The 18,679-nt window shown below is 43.3% G+C and overlaps 1 protein-coding gene across 1 annotated transcript in view; it reads right to left on the minus strand.

Annotated features, from left to right (window-relative positions):
* slc1a1 (solute carrier family 1 member 1) overlaps positions 1–18,679 on the minus strand; it is a 91,269-nt gene that overhangs the window by 12,158 nt on the left and 60,432 nt on the right. Inside the window, exons 5-9 of the mRNA XM_070857480.1 lie at positions 10,855–10,897; positions 9,529–9,624; positions 7,015–7,199; positions 5,425–5,532; positions 76–198 (exon numbers count right to left, since the gene is read on the minus strand). Of these exons, the coding sequence (XP_070713581.1) occupies positions 76–198; positions 5,425–5,532; positions 7,015–7,199; positions 9,529–9,624; positions 10,855–10,897 (555 nt within the window). The remainder of the gene's footprint in view (positions 1–75; positions 199–5,424; positions 5,533–7,014; positions 7,200–9,528; positions 9,625–10,854; positions 10,898–18,679) is intronic.

Genomic DNA, 18,679 nt, shown 5'->3' on the forward strand with positions numbered 1-18,679 from the left:
CACTATAAATTCCTATCCCAGAAATGTCCCTGCTGCTTACAGGATCGTACTCCATTACTAAAATCTGGCCTGTACCTGGATGAAATCATGACAGATGTCAGTAATGCCTCAGCCATTCCTCCAACGAATATGAAGGGGTTTTTCCGTACCACGATAAAGTAGATCATGGGTAGAATAATAACACCATGGATGGCTAATCTGCAAAAGCAAATTAAAACAAAGTTAAAATGAATCAGGTGTCATATATAGTTTATAAAAGCAAAATACTGCGGATGCTGGAAATCTGAAATAGAAACAGAAAATGCTGGAAATGCTCAGCAGGTCAGGCAGCATCTGTGGAGAGAGAAACAGAGTTAATGTTTCAGGTCGATGACCTTTCGTCAGAACTGGAAAAAGTTAGAGATGTAACAGATTTTAGGAGGCTGCAGAGGCAGGGAAGGGAGAGGGAAGGAAAGAACAAAAGGGAAGGTATATGATAGGGTGGGAGGCAGGGAAAATTAAATGACAAAAGTGATGATAGTACAAAGCAAACGTAGATGGTAATGGGACAAGAAAAGAAACAAAAGATGAATCAGGAAGAGGTGCAAATGGGAATGGCAGAAACTACCATGTGAAAAAATAGAAACGGAGGTTATGGTCTGAAATTGTTGAACTCAACGTTGATTATGTTATATTTTGTTTACTCTCAACCTGCATTGTAACTAATAAATGCTAATAAAATCCAATATAGAACCATTCTACATGGCACAATTTATGTCAAACATTACATGGTTATTCATTAACTCTTTGTTGAGGGCCTCAATAGTATAATTGGAATATCCATAATTCTCTTGCTCTTTGTCTCTCTATTATATACACTTCTGGTCTAGCCAACATTGTCGTTTCCAGGAAATCCAGGGATACATAGAATAGTAGGGGTCCTGATAGCCAAGATGATCCCCAGCCCATGTTGTGAACATCATTGAACTAAGATGAGGTACGCTCCTGTGCAGCACTTGGGATATTTTACTACGTTAAAAGCACTATATAAATGCAAGTTATTGTTGTAGTAAACATTTAAATCTTTTTACTAAAAATTTCTCTGCATTCGCTCAGCGAGATAAAGAATATTAATACTGGAGGATGGAACACCTTTCAATTTTACACCCTTATGTCACCCTCTTGGAACTCACATACACAAACACCACACAAAAATGACATTACAATACATCTCAATCCTTATCCCAAAAGAGAGCTCTCATTAATGTGAGTTGGTCACATCGCAGGTAAAGGTTACACAGCCAGATAGGGAATGGGTGACCATCAGGCAGAGCAGTGGAAGGAAGGTAGTGCAGGGGTCCACTGCGGTCATCTCCCTCCAAAACAGATACACCACCTTGGGTAACGTTGGAGGAGATGGCTCATCAGGGGAGGGCAGCAGTAGTCAAGTGCATGGCACCAGGGGTGGCTCTGCTGCACAGGAGGGCAAGAAAAAGAGTGGGTGAGCTATTGTGACAGGGGATTTTATTGTAAGGGGAATAGATAGGCGTTTCTGCGGCCACAAAAGAGACTCCAGGATGGTATGTTGCCTCCGTGGTGCAAGATTCAAGGATGTCTCGGAGCAGCTGCTGTGCATTCTGGAGGGGAAGGGTGAACAGCCAGCTGTCATGGTACATATAGGTACCAACGATATAGATAAAAAATGGGATGAGGTCCTACAAGACGAATTTAGGGAGCTAGGAGTTAAATAAAAAAGTAGGACCTCAAAGGTAGTAATCTCAGGATTGCTACCAGTGCCATGTGCTAGTCAGTGTAAGAATTGCAGGATAGCTCAGATGAATATGTGGCTTGAGGAATGGTGCAAGGGAGAGGGATTCAAATTCCTGGGACATTGGAAACAGTTCTGGGGGAGGTGGGACCAGTACAAACTGATTTCCTAGACGGAGTGTTTGCTAGTGCTATTGGGGAGGGTTTAAACTAAAAAGGCAGTGGGATGGGATTCTATGCATGGGCAGAAGCAAAAGGTAGGAAGGAGAAAAGCAAGAGTGGAGGGCAGAGAAATCAAGGGCAAAAATCAAAAAGGGCCACATTACAACATAATTCTAAAAGGAAAAAGAGTGATAAAAAAACAAGCCTGAAGGCTCTGAGTCTCAATGCGAGGAGCATTCATAATAAGGTGGATGAATTGACTGCGCAGGTAGCTGTTAATGGATATGATGTAATTGTGATTACAGAGACATGGCTCCAAGGTAACCAAGGCTGGGAACTCAACATCCAGGGGTATTCAATATTCAGGAAGTACAGACAGGAAGGAAAAGGAGGTGGGGTAGCATTATTGGTTAAAGAGGAGATTAATGTAATAGTAAGGAAGGACATTAGCGTAGATGATGTGGAATCTATATGGGTAGAGCTGCGAAACACCAAAGGGCAGAAAACGTTAGTGGGATTTGTGTACAGACCACCAAACAGTAGTCGGGAAGTTGGGGATGGCAACAAACAGGAAATTAGGGACGAGTGCAATAAGGGTACAGCAGTTATCATGGGTGACTTTAATCTGCATATTGATTGGGCTAACCAAACTGGTAGCAATACTGTGGAGGATGATTTCTTGGAGTGTATAAGGGATGGTTTTCTAGACCAATATGTCGAGGAACCAACTACAGAGCAGGCCATCCTAGACTGGGTCTTGTGTAACGAGACAGGATTAATTAGCAATCTGGTCGTGCGCGGCCCCTTGGGGAAGAGTGACCATAATATGGTAGAATTCTTCATTAAGATGGAGAGTGACACAGTTAATTCATAGACTAGGGCCCTGAACTTAAAGAAAGGAAACTTCAATGGTATGAGACCTGAATTGGCTCGGATAGACTGGAGAATGATACTTAAAGGGTTGACAGTGGATAGGCAATGGCAGACATTTAAATATCACATGGATGAACTACAACAATTGTACATCCCTGTGTGGCGTAAGAATAAAAATGGAAGGTGGCTCAACCACAGCTAACAAGGGAAATTAGGGAAAGTGTTAAATCCAAGGAAGAGGCTTATAAATTGGCCAGATAAAGCAGGAAACCTGAGGACTGGGAGAAATTTAGAATTCAGCAGAGGAGGACTAAGGGTTTAATTAGGAGGGGGAAAATAGAATATGAGAGTAAGCTTGCAGGGAACATAAAAACTGACTGCAAATGCTTCTATAGATATCTGAAGAGAAAAAGCTTAATGAAGACTAATGTAGGTCCCTTGCAATCAGAATCAGGGGAATTCATAATGGGGAACAAAGAAATGGCAGACCAATTGAACAAATACTTGGGTTCTGTCTTCACTAAGGAAGACACAAATAACCTCCCGAAAATACTAGGGGACAGAGGATCCAGCTGGAAGGGGGAATGGAGGGAAATCCTTATTAGTCAGGAAATGGTGTTAGGGAAATTGAAGGGACTGAAGGCCGATAAATCCCCAGGGCCTGATAATCTGCATCCCAGAGTACTTAAGGAAGTGGCCCTAGATCTAGTAGATGCATTGGTGGTCATTTTCAAACATTGCATGGACTCTCGTTCAGTTCCTATGGATTGGAGGGTAGCTAATGTAACACCACTTTTTTAAAAAGCTTGACATCGGTGGTGGGGAAAATGCTGGAATCAATTATTAAAGATGTAATAGCAGCGCATTTGGAAAGCAGTGACAGGATCGGTCCAAGTCAGCATGGATTTATGAAAGGGAAATCATGCTTGACAAATCTTCTAGAGTTTTTTAAGGATGTAACTAGCAGAGTGGATAAGGGAAAACCAGTGGATGTGGTATATTTGGACTTTCAAAAGGCTTTTGACATGGTCCCACACAAGAGAGTAGTGTGCACAATTAAGGCACATGGTATTGGGGGTAACGTATTGATATGGATAGAGAACTGGTTGGCAGACAGGAAGCAAAGGGTTGGAATAAACGGGTCCTTTTCAGAATGGCAGGCAGTGATTAGTGGGCTCAGTGCTGGGACCGCAGCTATTTACAATATACATTCATGATTTAGACGAAGGAATTGAATGAATATCTCCAAATTTGCAGATGATACTAAGCTGGGGGGTGGCAGTGCAAGCTGCGAGGAGGATGCTAGGAGGCTGCAGGAGGACTTGGACAGGTTAGCTGAATGGGTAAATGCATGGCAAATGCAGTATAATGTGGATAAGTGTGAGGTTATCCACTTTTGTGGCAAAAACAGGAAGGCAGATTATTATCTGAATGATGACAGATTAGTAAAAGGGGAGGTGCAACGAGACCTGAGTGTCATGGTACATCATTGAAGGTAGGCATGCAGGTACAGCAGGCATTAAAGAAAACAAATGGCATGCTGGCCTTCATAGCAAGGGGATTTGAGTATAGGAGCAGGGAGGTCTTACTACAGTTGAACAGCGCCTTGGTGTGACCACACCTTGAGTATTGTGTACAGTTTTGGTCTCCTAATCTGAGGAAGGACATTCTTGCTATTGAGGGAGTGCAGCGAAGGTTCACCAGACTGATTCCCGGGATGGCAGGACTGACATATGAAGAAAGACTGGATCGGCTCGGCTTATATTCACTGGAATTTAGAAGAATGAGAGGGGATCTCATAGAAACATATAAAATTCTGACGGGATTGCACAGGTTAGATGCAGGAAGAATGTTCCCGATATTGGGGAAGTCCAGAACCAGGGGTCACAGTCTAAGGATAAAGGGTAAGCCATTTAGGACCGAGATGAGGAGAAGCTTCTTCACTCAGAGAATTGTGAACCTGTGGAATTCTCTACCACAGAAAGTTGTTGAGGCCAGTTCGTTAGATATATTCAAAAGGGAGTTGGATGTGGCCCTTATGGCTAAAGGGATCAAGGGGTATGGAGAGAAAGCAGGAATGAGGTACTGAAGTTGCATGATCAGCCATGATCTTATTGAATGGTGGTGCAGGCTCGAAGGGTTGAATAGCCTACTCCTGCACTTACTTCCTATGTTTTTATGTTTCTATTACCATTGTCACATACTCTCATTCCTCGCGTCATGGTTTTATAAAATGAGCTACCTAAACCAATTTAAATTAATGATGAATTTGAAGGCACTTTTATTCTCTGAATTCTTGTCCAGTGCCATCTGGATTAAGACTGCTTCTGCTTATTTAATATAGAGAGCTCAACAACTATCATCCTATCCAGTCCTAGTAGATTTAAAATAGGCCTTAGGGATAATAGCGCAGCTAATTACCATACAGAACCATCGCATCATGCAAGATTCAATCCTGCATCATCACTGAAAGATTTCAATCAACTCTTATACTTAACTCTATAAATAACCTTAGTCCATATATTTTCCCTGAAATAACTCAGTAACCTGCACTGTCTTCCTTTAAATGATAATTGTTTTAGTTACTATTCAAAATTTGATTCAGCAATTCCCCAAAACATTTTAAAGAGCTGTGATACATACCCACTCAGCACTGTAGCCATATAAAGCCCAAGTCTACGGAAAATTTCCCAATCATCCACTTCCATTACTTTTGCAGCAATGAGGAATAATATACCTATTGGCATATACCTAAAAAAATCATTGACAAATGGTCATGTTAGGAAAATAATTGTCAAATATCTCAGTACATTTACATTTCTGACAATCAAGAGCCTGCAAGACCATCAGCAGACCGGGGCCATTGGAGGGAGTAGCATGCGGCAGCATACCACTGCAGGGAGCAGCACATGCTGCTGCAGGAGGGCGACGGCTACGAAGCCAGGTCGCTGATTGCAGTGGACAGCAGGAAGGGCGAAGGAGCGACAAGCACAGCAGGAGGGGAGAAGGAGCGGCAAGAGTCCGTAGAGGGAAGTGACCGGGGCCCAGAAGAGGCGAAGGCCCAGGGGCAGTACGGGCCGGCCCACACTGCGATATGTGTGCGCACTCGGTCTGTACAGCAGAGCTGGTCTCCAGTTAGTCTTGGGTAATCCTTGTCACTGGACCAAGACCTAACTCTGTCAAGCCCGTGTGGTGGCTGGTGTGCAACGGCCACCCCACTTTAAAAAAAATCTAAGCACAGGCATCTTCCACCCTTCACGATGTAGTTCTGTATCTGGAATATTAGGTCCTTCATTGAAACACCTGTGAACTCATCCCTTTTTGGCGCAGAAGCAAGTCATCCTATGATGATGATGATATTATTTCAGAAATCATAGTTAATTTCATTTTATTTTAGCTCAAATAAATAGTACTACTGAAGCAGGAAAGTTATACCTTGTAGTGGAAGTTTAAATAACAGGTGCAACAGTAAAACAGTTCATTACTGGAGATTATATAAATTCCTCTTTATGACAGCAAAGTCATATTTAAATATGTGGATTTTATACAGCATAATAGCACATTTTTCTTACTGGCACCATACTGCAATGGCTGAAGACATGTCCAGGGGTTAAGTAGCTTTTTGTTTACCTTTTCACACTTTACTTACTCTTCCCCCATAATATAGTTGTCATCACTCTTTGGCTGTTGAAAAGTGGAAAGCCGCCCAGGAACTTGGTCCCCAGGACTATAGTGAGGGTAAATGTAGCTTTTAACTGGCCGTGTCTCCACCAAAAGTGGAAGCAACCATCGAAGGAGAAATATGGGTCATAGGTGACAATAAGAGTTATCACCAACATTCCCTCTTATTTTTTTCGGGGGGGTACTCCGTCCCTTTAAGTATTTGCACGGCCCAGTCAAACTTCCGTGCATGTGCAGTTTTGACATTGAGAAATTGGCGAGCAACCTGTGCGGGAGCTTCAAACAGCCGCGTGGTCATGTGGCCGTGCAGCTAAACGGGAATGTTGGTTATCACCCCTTGCTCTTGTAGACCGGGCCAACCCTTTCTTGCTAGAGCTGTTTCTGTTTTGAAGGGGAAGGAGGAATCATAGACTTGATAACAGTTTACGGTTCTTGTTACTGCCAAGGGGGGAAAGCCAATCCACAGATGGTGTCAATGCCTCACTCAGTTAGCGCAAGAAGAATGGTGTTGAAATAATGCAGAGCATAATTTTAGTGCAACATCCTACTCACCACATGATGATCTGTACTATTTTCATGGTGGCTTCATTCAATGCATCAAAGAAGTCAAGCAGAATTTTGCCTTTTTCGCCCATCTGTCCTATGACAATCCCAAACACCAGGCAGAAGACAATGAGGCCCAGTACATTGATTCCATCAGAGTATGCGCCAATTATTTTGTAGTCCTTGGTTTTATTCTATGAAGATTTTTGAAAAGATTAAAAATAAGAATTGTAGCCTAATTTATAGTTTTGTTATTTGTACATGATTTGTTTTCAATTAATCAACACATTTAGTAACTCACGAATGGACATGCACCAGACTACCAGAACTCACAATGTTATACTTATATGATTAAAAATAAAATCATATGCACAGGGCTATACTAGGAAAGACCTCCACAGCTGTGCATATCTTTTTAGACATAAATGTTATTTTGGTTCGCAGGGAATCACAGCCATGTTTTCAAGATTGAATAAAAAATGTCTGCACTTTTCAGCATGGGCCGTTGAATAATTATTAAGAGGATTAAACGTTGGAATGAATCCCTCCTTCTCGCTGCAACCCAAAGAGACTGAAGCCAATTGCAGTGCACATCATGTGAGAGCAATCCTGTGAACTTAATGGCTCAGTACCTACTGTGTAAGAGAGATAGCCATTTGTTAAGTAACATCTTTGGTGCACCAATTAACAGGCATTTATAAAAACTCAAAAATCTCATTACCTTTCCCGAAGGGATATCTGAGTGAAAGTGGCATTGGCACAGTAGTGGCTTTAGAGGATAACATGGTGGGGAAACCATCATTAGAGAGGCTATTTGGATAGAATTTAGTTGTCAGTTTGCAGCAAAAACTGACTGATATTTATAAATTACACATTTATGTTGTCAAAATTCTTGAAGTGGAGTGGAATGTGGAGGGGCAGGCAGCTGGGAGATGCTGTGCTACACTGTAGTCACTCTAGGGGCTGAATGCTGTAGGATCAAACCTTGTAGTCTCCACATTATATTTATGTTTCCTTCTTCCACAAATCTTATCAAAATTGTTGAGTTTTCCCGAACGCCAGCTCTTAACTATAAAAGGCTATTATAAGAAAAACGTGGCATGCGTTTAAAGGATATAGGCCTTCCATCTCTTTCCATGCTCATGTTTTGCTCAGATACCTTGAGAAAGGATTCACTTTTTCTTTACATTTTTAAGTAGGGAAGATGTGCAGCTATTCAAAAAAAAAAATCAAGTCCAAGATATGCACCGTGATATTATGAAATTTTTTTGTGTTATAGCCATACTGACATCACTAGCGAGCTCATCTCTAGACCTAATTTTCGTCTGAAAACGAGAAGAAGGCTGTGCAATCTGAATTTTCATGAAATGGGACCTGGATATTCTTTAATTACTGCTGTGAAGTTAATGCTGTTTACACGTTCGCAAACAATGCTCAAAATGAAAACTAGCTTTTACTGATTTTCTTTGAATTTACCTAGATTTTTGGGGGTCCAATTGTTTTTCTTGCTCATTTTTTTCCATTTTTTTACACTAAAAATAAAAATCAGAAAAAGTCCAGAGTTTTAAATTGACAAAAAAGCCTGACTTTAATGATCCTTAGTTACCTTTAAAAAATAGGGTATGAAAATCTGTATTGTTCCTTTTTTCCTCCTAAAGTGCTATCAAACCACACACTTCCTGTGTCCACAGTTCACTTAAACAATGCTGCTGAGACAAACCGTGGTAGCTGTGCTCCTTCACTCTGTGGTGCTATGTATTGGTGTTCTGAGATGCTCTGCCAATTCACCGCAGACTAAGCACACTACCAGGCCGAAATTCATCAACTCGCTGCCGACACTGCTCTTGCAGATCTGCCCAGTGCCACTTTCTTGGTGGCCTGGAGCGGGCGGGAGGGGCGAGCCACCGGGAACCGCCCGCTGACGTCAGCGGATGGCCGAGTGGCGTAAGTGACTTCCCGCCCGCTGAGATCCCACATTGATGCGTGCGGGAGTCAGCGGGAGTTGGTGCCAGAATTGGGGTGGGCCGCTGTGAGGAGGCTGATCTGTCCCCGACGGTAAGTATGAAGAACCTGAAAAAAAGGTTAATGAACATTTTATATATTTTTTTCCACAGTGACTTACCTGCATGGGGTCCCCCGAAGGTCTTCCGATAGTTTAAAAAAATTTTTATTGATGATTTTGTTTTGCAGCTCTTCGACCCTCCGTGGGCCCGACTATATCCTCGCCGGCACTTGGGCAGCAAGTGCCTCTGCCACCGAGAATGAGACCTCCCGCCCGCTGCTGCCCAGATTGGTGGCATACGTTGTCCATTTGCTGCCCGCTGACCTTGGAGGGACCTCGGCGATGAATATACTGCTCAAAGTACTGTCCGGTATCTCGGCGGCCATCGGTGGCAATTTGGGCGACACTTGGGAGGGCGAAGCCCTTGATCAACCTAAGAAACTTTGATCTTGAAATTGCGTTTCATAAAAATTACTTGGCAAATATTGTGATACCAATAAATAGCAAGTAAGTTATGTTACCTCATTCATTTGTGTTGTCATAACAACAGTAACTGTTGGCCCAATAGTAAGACTGGTATTGTTTAGAGGTTCAATTTCTTGTCGTTTGCTTTTATACTGAAAAAAAGAAAAATGAGGTCAAACACAACATGTTTTGAATTATACCTGAATCAACCATGGCATTATATACAGCTGTAAATAACTATCAAAGCAACTCAATTCAGTTTTTTTAAATCACCCAAATGCAGCTTGAGTAAATATAAAATATTTTAAGGGAAAAGAAAGGTTACTGGTGTCTCATACAGGAGTGAAAGTGCAGCCTTTAACCTCTGGGATCAGAGTACAAATCCAGCCCAGCCTGCTGGGATGAATGCTTCTTCTAACTGTTGGCTATATGGGTCATGTGTGTAGTGCGTTGATACAGTGTCAACCCAGTTCCTAGTAGGCATGGGCCTATAGCACAAAATTGATAATAGTTGACAATCTCACTCAAACATGCCACAGGATGGCACAGGGGTGCTCTTCTGAGATAGGAGCCAATGTACATTGTTCGGGAAGAGTTACAGGGAGCTCTAATCTGCATCTGGCTGTGCTATACCTGTTCTGGGATAGCTGGGTGCCTAAAATGAGAAGAGTTGCATTCCCAAACACAAAATGTTTTAAGTGAACATCACAGTTGAATTAATCTAATGGCGACAGTAACTCCTGGCTGACCTGGGAGCATTTCAAGAGCCACCCAGGGTAAAAAGCCATCAGTTGGCATGCTGCAGCAACACCACTGGAGCAGCCTTGTGGGAAGGAGCCTTGAAATGACAGGTCTCTGTTGGATTAGATCATTTTGAAAACATCAAAGAATATTTTTACAATTTTGGGGGTAAATTTCCACACAGTGGCTTTTACATCAATGGAAAAATTTGTGCCCGCTGATGGTTTGCAGAAACAAGCACAAAATGCTAAAGGTTTACTGTCACTTGATTTTATTTATGCCCAAATGATGCATTTTCACTTAGCTATTAGTTGGTATTTTAGATGACTTTACACTGTCTCAGCAAGTATCAATATTTAAGGGATATTTAAGTGAATGTAGCATCAGCTGGGTTCTTTGGCTGATACAGAAGTTTTCCACTTTTATTCCTGGTACATTATTGATGATTTTATTTACAAACTGTGGCAGGATTGTATAATGATTCATTCTTTGGCAACATTTTCATTATAGTAATTTTTGATTTTTCAATCATTTATATGGTAGCAATTTTAAACCAAAGCAAAGTAAAATCAATCCAATGCTGAGCAACAGGCTGAATCTGATGCTTTTCAAGTACCTGGAGAAAATAGTTACTCAATTACCTGCTGAAAGCTGGCTTGTACCAGGTTTTCTGGGAATGCATTCCTGTATGAAAAAAAACATTGGCGATAAGAATACTTCACAGAGAAGTGGATATGTGGAACAAGCTCCTACCAAAAAGTCATTGATGTAGCATTGATTAACTTCTGCAAAAAGAGCTGAATAATGTCTGGTACTGCTCACAATTGACTTCCATCAGTCTTGAGTAACTCTGGCATATTATAATGAGTTGTTCCTCTTGCAACTATCTCATTAGATTTCCAATCAGCAAACCTCATGTCCCTTGTGACCAGAACCTGCAGCCACTCAGTTTCCTGCTCCTCAAAGGGCCTTGCAACTTTGGCACTCACAAAATCCTGTATTGACAGTGCCACCACACTGTACTTTTCTCTAAGCCACTCTGGAAGATGTTATTATCAATATGCTACATTTGGACTCAGATTCTGAAATAACAAACTCAGTTTATTTACAGAAATGAAACACCCAAAAGGCACAATGCGGTTACGTACAGCAACAGCAGAGAAAGGCCTGTGTCTCGAAGTTCTGGCACTGCTGTTCCACCAATGGAAGTGTGGCAGGGAAAAATTTGTGCCCTAAACTTTGACCTGGTCATAACCCCATTTCAAATTCTGGACACGGGGTAATTTCAATAATAGGGCAGGGTGTCTGTGCCTGTAGCAGCACAGCATGATTTTGATGCTACTTCTGGTCACCGGATTTATTAAAAGAGAGCACTCAAAAAAATTCTAAGTCAATGGGGAAAGCTGGTAAAAGCTAAATTGAAGCAGAATCACACAAGTAAGAATCAAAAGTTAAAGAAGACAACTGATGTAAGCCAAAATGAAGAAAAAGTATATCTTACAGTATTAAACACTTTAAAAGAATACAATATGCGACTATTTGAGCGAATTAACTTCAAAAGGGAGACCCTTGAAGAAGTAAAATTATAAAAGGGGACAAACAGAAGAAAGAAAAGAAATAAGGGGCTCCTAAGTGAAGTTAACTCTAAAAGGGCAATGAGAAGTAAGATTAAAAGGAATGCTTGACTTGGTAAGTGAGTTATCACGCGTTAATGAAAAGTATGGGCTAGCATTAGACTTCCAGAGTGAATCATCAGGGAACAGAGCTGGATTAGGATTGCCATGAAATAGAGACAAGTGTGAAGGGAAACCAAGGATATCGGGATTCTAGATGGATTAAGATTGATAAAATGTCTGTAAGGTTACCCAAGAGATTGCAACAAAAAACAGATACTTGACATTGGCCATAAATGCAAAGAGAAACAAGACAGAAGACAAGGTAGCTAAAAGCCAGAGATGTTAGGTTGGCTAAAGCTGCAGTCTGAAAGTTACAGAGAGATTGTAGTTGTACAGAAACTCCGGAAAGTTGATAGCCACGTGTGTTGTAAGGACAATACTGCAGGATGGTGAATTATTTTGCTGAAACTGGTGCAATACATATTGAGGAAATGTTGAGGCGAGGAGTTGGCAACACCCGAGGCTATACAAATCCGGCGAATTCAAATACAACAAAAAAAGGAGTGATGTCACAGGACTTCAGGTAGATGATTGGTTGGTGAGTATTAAGGTTTTTTCTCTCAGCTGGGCAATCGTTTAAACTAAGAGCTGGGAAACTGTAATGCATTTTGTTAAATTAATAACATAATTAGGTAAATTAATTAATATAACTATAAATAATCATTGAATAAAGACTTTAAATAATTAAATAAATAAAATAAGGTTGGACTAAGATATGGCAGAGCAGGTTGTAGGTCTGGACTGCAGAATGTGGGAGTTTGTGGACAGCGAGACTGTCCCGAGTGAAAACATCTGCAGTAGATGTCTCCATCTCAAATCTTTCTGGCTCAGATTCATTGAGCTGGAGTGCGAGTTGGAGACACTCCGACACATAAGGGAGTAGGAAGAGTAATCGAGACAGTGTGCTCCAGACTTCGGTCACACCTCGAGGTTGGCGTGACCAATAGTGTGCAGAGTAAGGGGAACACTAGAACGGGACTGTGGATTCACAGAAACTGATCCTATCCAACAGGTACAATGTATTTGCTACCTGTGAGGATAAGGATAAAGACTAGGAGAAGGACAGCCAGAATGTGGACCATGGCACTTTGGAGCAGGAGACTGTCAAAAGGGGGAAGGAGGAGGAGGAGAAGAAGTGAAATATGGCAGTTGTAGGTGAATCTATAGTTAGAGAGACATATAGCATCCTTTGTCAGCAAGATCGAGAGTCCCACATGGTAAGCTGCCTACTTGGTGCCAGGGTGGGGGAACATCTCGAAGTGGCTTGAAAGGATTTTGTAGAGGGAGAGGGAGGATCCAGGAGACGCTAACGGGGTGATAAGGATGGCGGCGGTGCACACGCCGATGATGTCATCACCATGAGCACCTACCCCTTACTGCCCCATTCCGGCCCCTTTGTGCCCCACGGGTGAAATTGCCCCATGGGAGCGAGGTTGGCACGGGACGATGCCACTGACAGCTTTGTGGGTCGCAAAGCTTGTGGTGGCTGGGCGGCCCGTCCGACCTTAAACATAGAAACATAGAAAATAGGTGCAGGTGTAGGCCATTCGGCCCTTTGAGCATGCACCACCATTCAATATGATCATGGCTGATCATGCATTTCAGTACTCCATTCCTGCTTTCTCTCCATACCTCTTGATCCCTTTAGTCGTGAGGGCCACATCTAACTCCCTTTTGAATATATTTAATGAACTGGCCCCAAAAGCTTTCTGTGGTAGAGAATTCCACATGCCCACAACTCTATGAGTGAAGAAGTTTCTCCTCATCTCGGTCCTAAATGGCTTATCATAGAAGCATAGAAACATAGAAAATAGGTGCAGGAGTAGGCCATTCGGCCCTTCTAGCCTGCACCGCCATTCAATGAGTTCATGGCTGAACATGCAGCTTCAGTACCCCATTCCTGCTTTCTCACCATACCCTTGATCCCCCTAGTAGTAAGGACTTCATCTAACTCTTTTTTGAATATATTTAGTGAATTGGCCTCAACACCTTTCTGTGGTAGAGAATTCCACAGGTTCACCACTCTCTGGGTGAAGAAGTTTCTCCTCATCTCGGTCCTAAATGGCTTACCCCTTATCCTTAGACTGTGACCCCTGGTTCTGGACTTACCCAACATCGGGAATATTCTTCCTGCATCTAACCTGTCCAATCCCGTCAGAATTTTATATGTTTCTATGAGATCCCCTCTCATTCTTCTAAGTTCCATTGAATACAAGCCTAGTCGATCCAGTCTTTCTTCATCTGTCTGATGAACCTTCGCTGCATTCCCTCAATAGCAAGAACATCGTTCCTCAGATTAGGAGACTAAAACTGTACACAATATTCAAGGTGTGGCCTTACCAAGGCCCTGTACAACTGTAGTAAGACCTCACTGCTCCTATACTCGAATCCTCTCGCTATGAAGGCCAGCATGCCATTTGCCTTCTTCACCGCCTGCTGTACCTGCATGCCAACTTTCAATGACTGATGTACCATGACACCCAGGTCTCCTTGCACCTCCCCCTTTACCAATCTGTCACCATTCAGATAATAATCAGCCCTGTTTTTACCACTAAAGTGGATAAACTCACTTTTATCCACATTATACTGCATTTGCCATGTATTTGCCCACTCACCTAACATGTCCAAGTCACCCTGCAGCCTCTTAGCATCCTCTTCACAGCTCACACTGCCACCCAGCTTTGTGTCATCTGCAAACTTGGAGATATTACATTCAATTCCTTCATCTAAATCATTAATATATATTGTAAATAACTGGGGTCCCAGCACTGAACTTTGCAGTAACTCACTAGTCACTGCCTGCCATTCTGAAAAGGACCCGTTTATTCCGACTCTCTGCTTCCTGTCTGCCAACCAGTTCTCTATCCACATCAGTACATTACCCCAAATACCATGTGCTTTAATTTTGCATACTAATCTCTTATGTGGGACCTTGTCAAAAGTCTTTTGAAAGTCTAAATACACCTCATCCACTGGCTCCCCCTTGTCCACTCTACTAGTTACATCCTCAAAAAATTCTAGAAGATTTGTCAAGCATGATTTCCCTTTCATAAATCCATGCTGACTTGGACTGATGCTGTCACTGCTTTCCAAATGCGCTGCAATTACATCTTTAATAATTGATTACAACATTTTCCCCATCACCCATGTCAGGCTGATCACTCTATAATTCCCTGTTTTCTCTTTTCCTCCTTTTTTAAAAAGTGGTGTTACATTAGCTATCCTCCAGTCCAAAGGAACTGATCCAGAGTTTATAGAATGTTGGAAAATGACCACCAATGCATCCACTATTTCTAGGACCGCTTCTTTAAGTATTCTGGGATGCAGACCATCAAGCCCTGGGGATTTATCGGCCTTCAATCCCATCAATTTCCCGAACACAATTTGCTGACTAATAAGGATTTCCTTCAGTTCCTCCTTCTCGCTAGACCTTGGTTCCCCTAGTATTTCCGGAAGGTTCTTTGTGTCTTCCTTAGTGAACACAGAACCAAAGTATTTGTTCAATTGGTCTGCCATTTCTTTGTTCCCCATTATAAATTCTGACTGTAAGGGGCCTACATTTGTCTTCACTAATCCTTTTCTCTTCATGCATCCGTAGAAGCTTTTGCAGTCACTTTTTATGTTCCCTGCAAGCTTACTCTCATATTCTATTTTCCCCATCCTAATTAAACCCTTTGTCCTCCTCTGCTGAATTCTAAATTTCACCCAGTCCTCAGATTTGCTGCTTTTTTTGGCCAATTTAAATGCCTCTTCCTTGGATTTAACACTATCCCTAATTTCCCTTGTAAGCAATGGTTGAGCGACCTTCCCCCATTTTATTTTTACGCCAGACAGGGATGTACAATTGTTGAAGTTCATCCATGTGATCTTTAAATGTCTGCCATTGCCTATCCACCATCAACCCTTTAAGTATCATTCACCAGTCTATCCTAGCCAATTCACGTCTCATACCGTCGAAGTTACCTTTCTTTAAGTTCAGGACTCTAGTCTCTGTATTAATTGTGTCACTCTCCATCTTAATGAAGAATTCTACCATATTATGGTCAATCTTCCCCAAGGGGCCTCGCACAACAAGATTGCTAATTAATCCTCTCACATTGCACAACACCCAGTCTAGGATGGCCAGCTCTCTAGTTGGTTCCTCGACATATTGGTCCAGAAAATCATCCCTTATACACTCCAGGAAATCCTCCTCCACCGTATTGCTACCAGTTTGGTTAGCCCAATCTATATGTAGATTAAAGTCACCTTTGATAACTGCTGTACCTTTATTGCACGCATCGCTAATTTCCTGTTTGTTGCCATCCCCAACCTCACAACCACTGTTGGTGGTCTGTACACAACTCCCACTAGCGTTTTCTGCACTTTGGTGAGTGTCTTGCGCCATGGCCGGCCATCTTCCTTTTTTTTGGCCGACTTTGCAGTCGGCAAGACAATGGCAGCCATTGGCTCAACTGGGCCGCGAATAGGCAGTCCAGCAATCCCACTTGGGTGCCGAGCTGCTGGCCCAACCAAAACCCTCTCTAGTGGCCCAGTGGGTGCCACGGAAGCAGCTGTGGAGTAAGCAGCAGCCTTCTCCTTTAAGAGAAGGGGAAGGACATTGTGAAGCGTCAGTGCAACGCACTACATCCACGTTACGCTGACATCATCAGCGCAGCGCTGAGTGACATCGCTGCGCTTCCGACCCGCTACCGCCTCGCAGAGCACCTCCGATACCGCTCGGGTGTTTTTTCATGCAACAAGACCCCAATTCCAGGTCATTAAAGTTCCGCTTTCTCCGGGTAATAAATTTTTATTTAATTCGAACTGTGCATCCCAAACGGGGCGCCGGGCAGTTTCACTCCGAATAATCTCTGGATTATTACCTGAGCTGCATGCAAATTGGTGTAGGGATATGCTGATTAGGGAAGTAAACATGCGGCTAAAGGAGTGGTGTGGGAAAGAGGGTTTTCATTTCATGGGGCAAAAGATATGGGGGCCAAAATTGCCCTCTGCCCAAAATGGGGCGCTCCTACCGAATTTTTGCGTGTTTTTCCATCCCAATCGATGGGGAGGCCATTAGACCGAAATGCGGCACTTTGAAGAAAAAAAATGAGTGGGGCGGTGTTTGTGGCGGGAATGGGTTATTTGTAGCGGTGTGGGTGCAGACTGACCGATTAACTGGAGAAATTCAGCTGATTCCCATTGAGTGATGACGAGGCAGCTGTTCCCTGGTCTTCTTAAACGGCAGGTTTTGCAGGTAGGTCCTGAGCATTGGGAGTTTGTCTTTGGTGCTTCTGATGGTACATAATGGCAAAGGCAAGAACTTCAAGGAGTGCCAGCTGCTTCTCTGATGCAGGAATTGAAACCCTTGTCCAAGGTATGGAGGGAAGGATGTGCGTACTCTTTCTGGACTCAGCAATGCTTAGTCAGGAGGTGTTTGTGAATGCCTGGAGAGAGGTAGCTGTCAAGGTGTTGGAGACCTCAGTTTATGACCGGACTGCCACCAATGCCGCAAAAGGTTTAACGACATCACTTGAATGGTGAAAGTGAGTACATGTTCCCCCAACTTCTGACCTTCCATCTCTGAGCATCTCCTTCACCTACTCTTATATTCCACCTTCACTTTATAGTTAGTGAAGCACCATTTGAGTGCTGAGGCACCCGTATCTATGTGTGCATACTCACAATTGAGGGTCCCTTTCATTTGCGAGTTATATCTGCATGTAATGGACCAACACATGCACTAATTGCCGATGCATCATTACACTGCTACTCACCAACCCTTCTTTGCTTTGCAGTCCAAGATGTCACAACCATTTGGAGCAACAGAGGACTGATGGAGCGAGGATGATATCCACTGACATCGAGGAGAGGGTGCATTGGCTAATCCATGCAGGCAATGTGGATCTAACTGGGGACATCATCGGTAAGGGAAGGCCTTCCGATAAAGCCATCTGTCCCTGAATGTCCAAACGCCTATCAGTCAATTGGTTATGAATGTGTGCAAGTTGCTTGCTGAATGGTGCAATCCACTACCTGACCCTCCCATTTATGCGTGTAGATGATACCCCGAGTGTGAGCCAGAGTCAGATTGACACCCTTGAGCCGAGTGGAGAGATTGGCGACATGTCCGATGAGGATGATGAAGAGGGGGACACTGCTGGTAGCACCGCGTCACTGCTCCCATGCAGCCAGCTCAGATACTGGGAGTATACAGTCATTGCAGTTAGATTTAGGAGAGGGGTCTGCACTGGGTGATGCACCGGGGCCTAGCGGGCTGCAGCATGATGAAGGGCAAAGGGAACTGCGGGGCCCAGCTCGCCGGAGGGCGAGTTTGCACGTGACTTCTGTTGGAGAGGACTCAGATGTGCATCTCAATGTGGCGGCCTTTGAAAAAAGGGTGCAGGCCATGCATTTGCAGATGTTGGAGGCAACAACAAAGGTACCCAAGAGCCTCTCGCAAGTGGTCAGGAGTGTGGAGGAGTCCGCCTCCCACATTGCGGACAGCTCTGTGCACACTATGGAGCCTATCATTGCCAGTGTGCAGACGAGGGTCGACTCCCAGAGTGATCATGCAAACCCAGCTGTGATGACGCATGTCGTGGGCAATGTGACAGCTGCCATTACAGTACAGGCACAAAGGAACCAATGTCTCAGTGCTTCATTGGAGAGGATGACCGCTGCCCTGGAAGCTCGAAATGCTCTCATGCATTCTGAGCAACAGGCCACAGAGCATCTTACTGCTGTTGTGTCTGGTGGCATCGAGACTGTGTCTGCCCTCATGCAATCTCAGCTGGATGCCATGCGA

The sequence above is a fragment of the Pristiophorus japonicus genome, chromosome 1 (genome assembly GCF_044704955.1).
Source record: "Pristiophorus japonicus isolate sPriJap1 chromosome 1, sPriJap1.hap1, whole genome shotgun sequence".
In the NCBI taxonomy this organism is placed as follows: Eukaryota; Metazoa; Chordata; class Chondrichthyes; family Pristiophoridae; genus Pristiophorus; species Pristiophorus japonicus.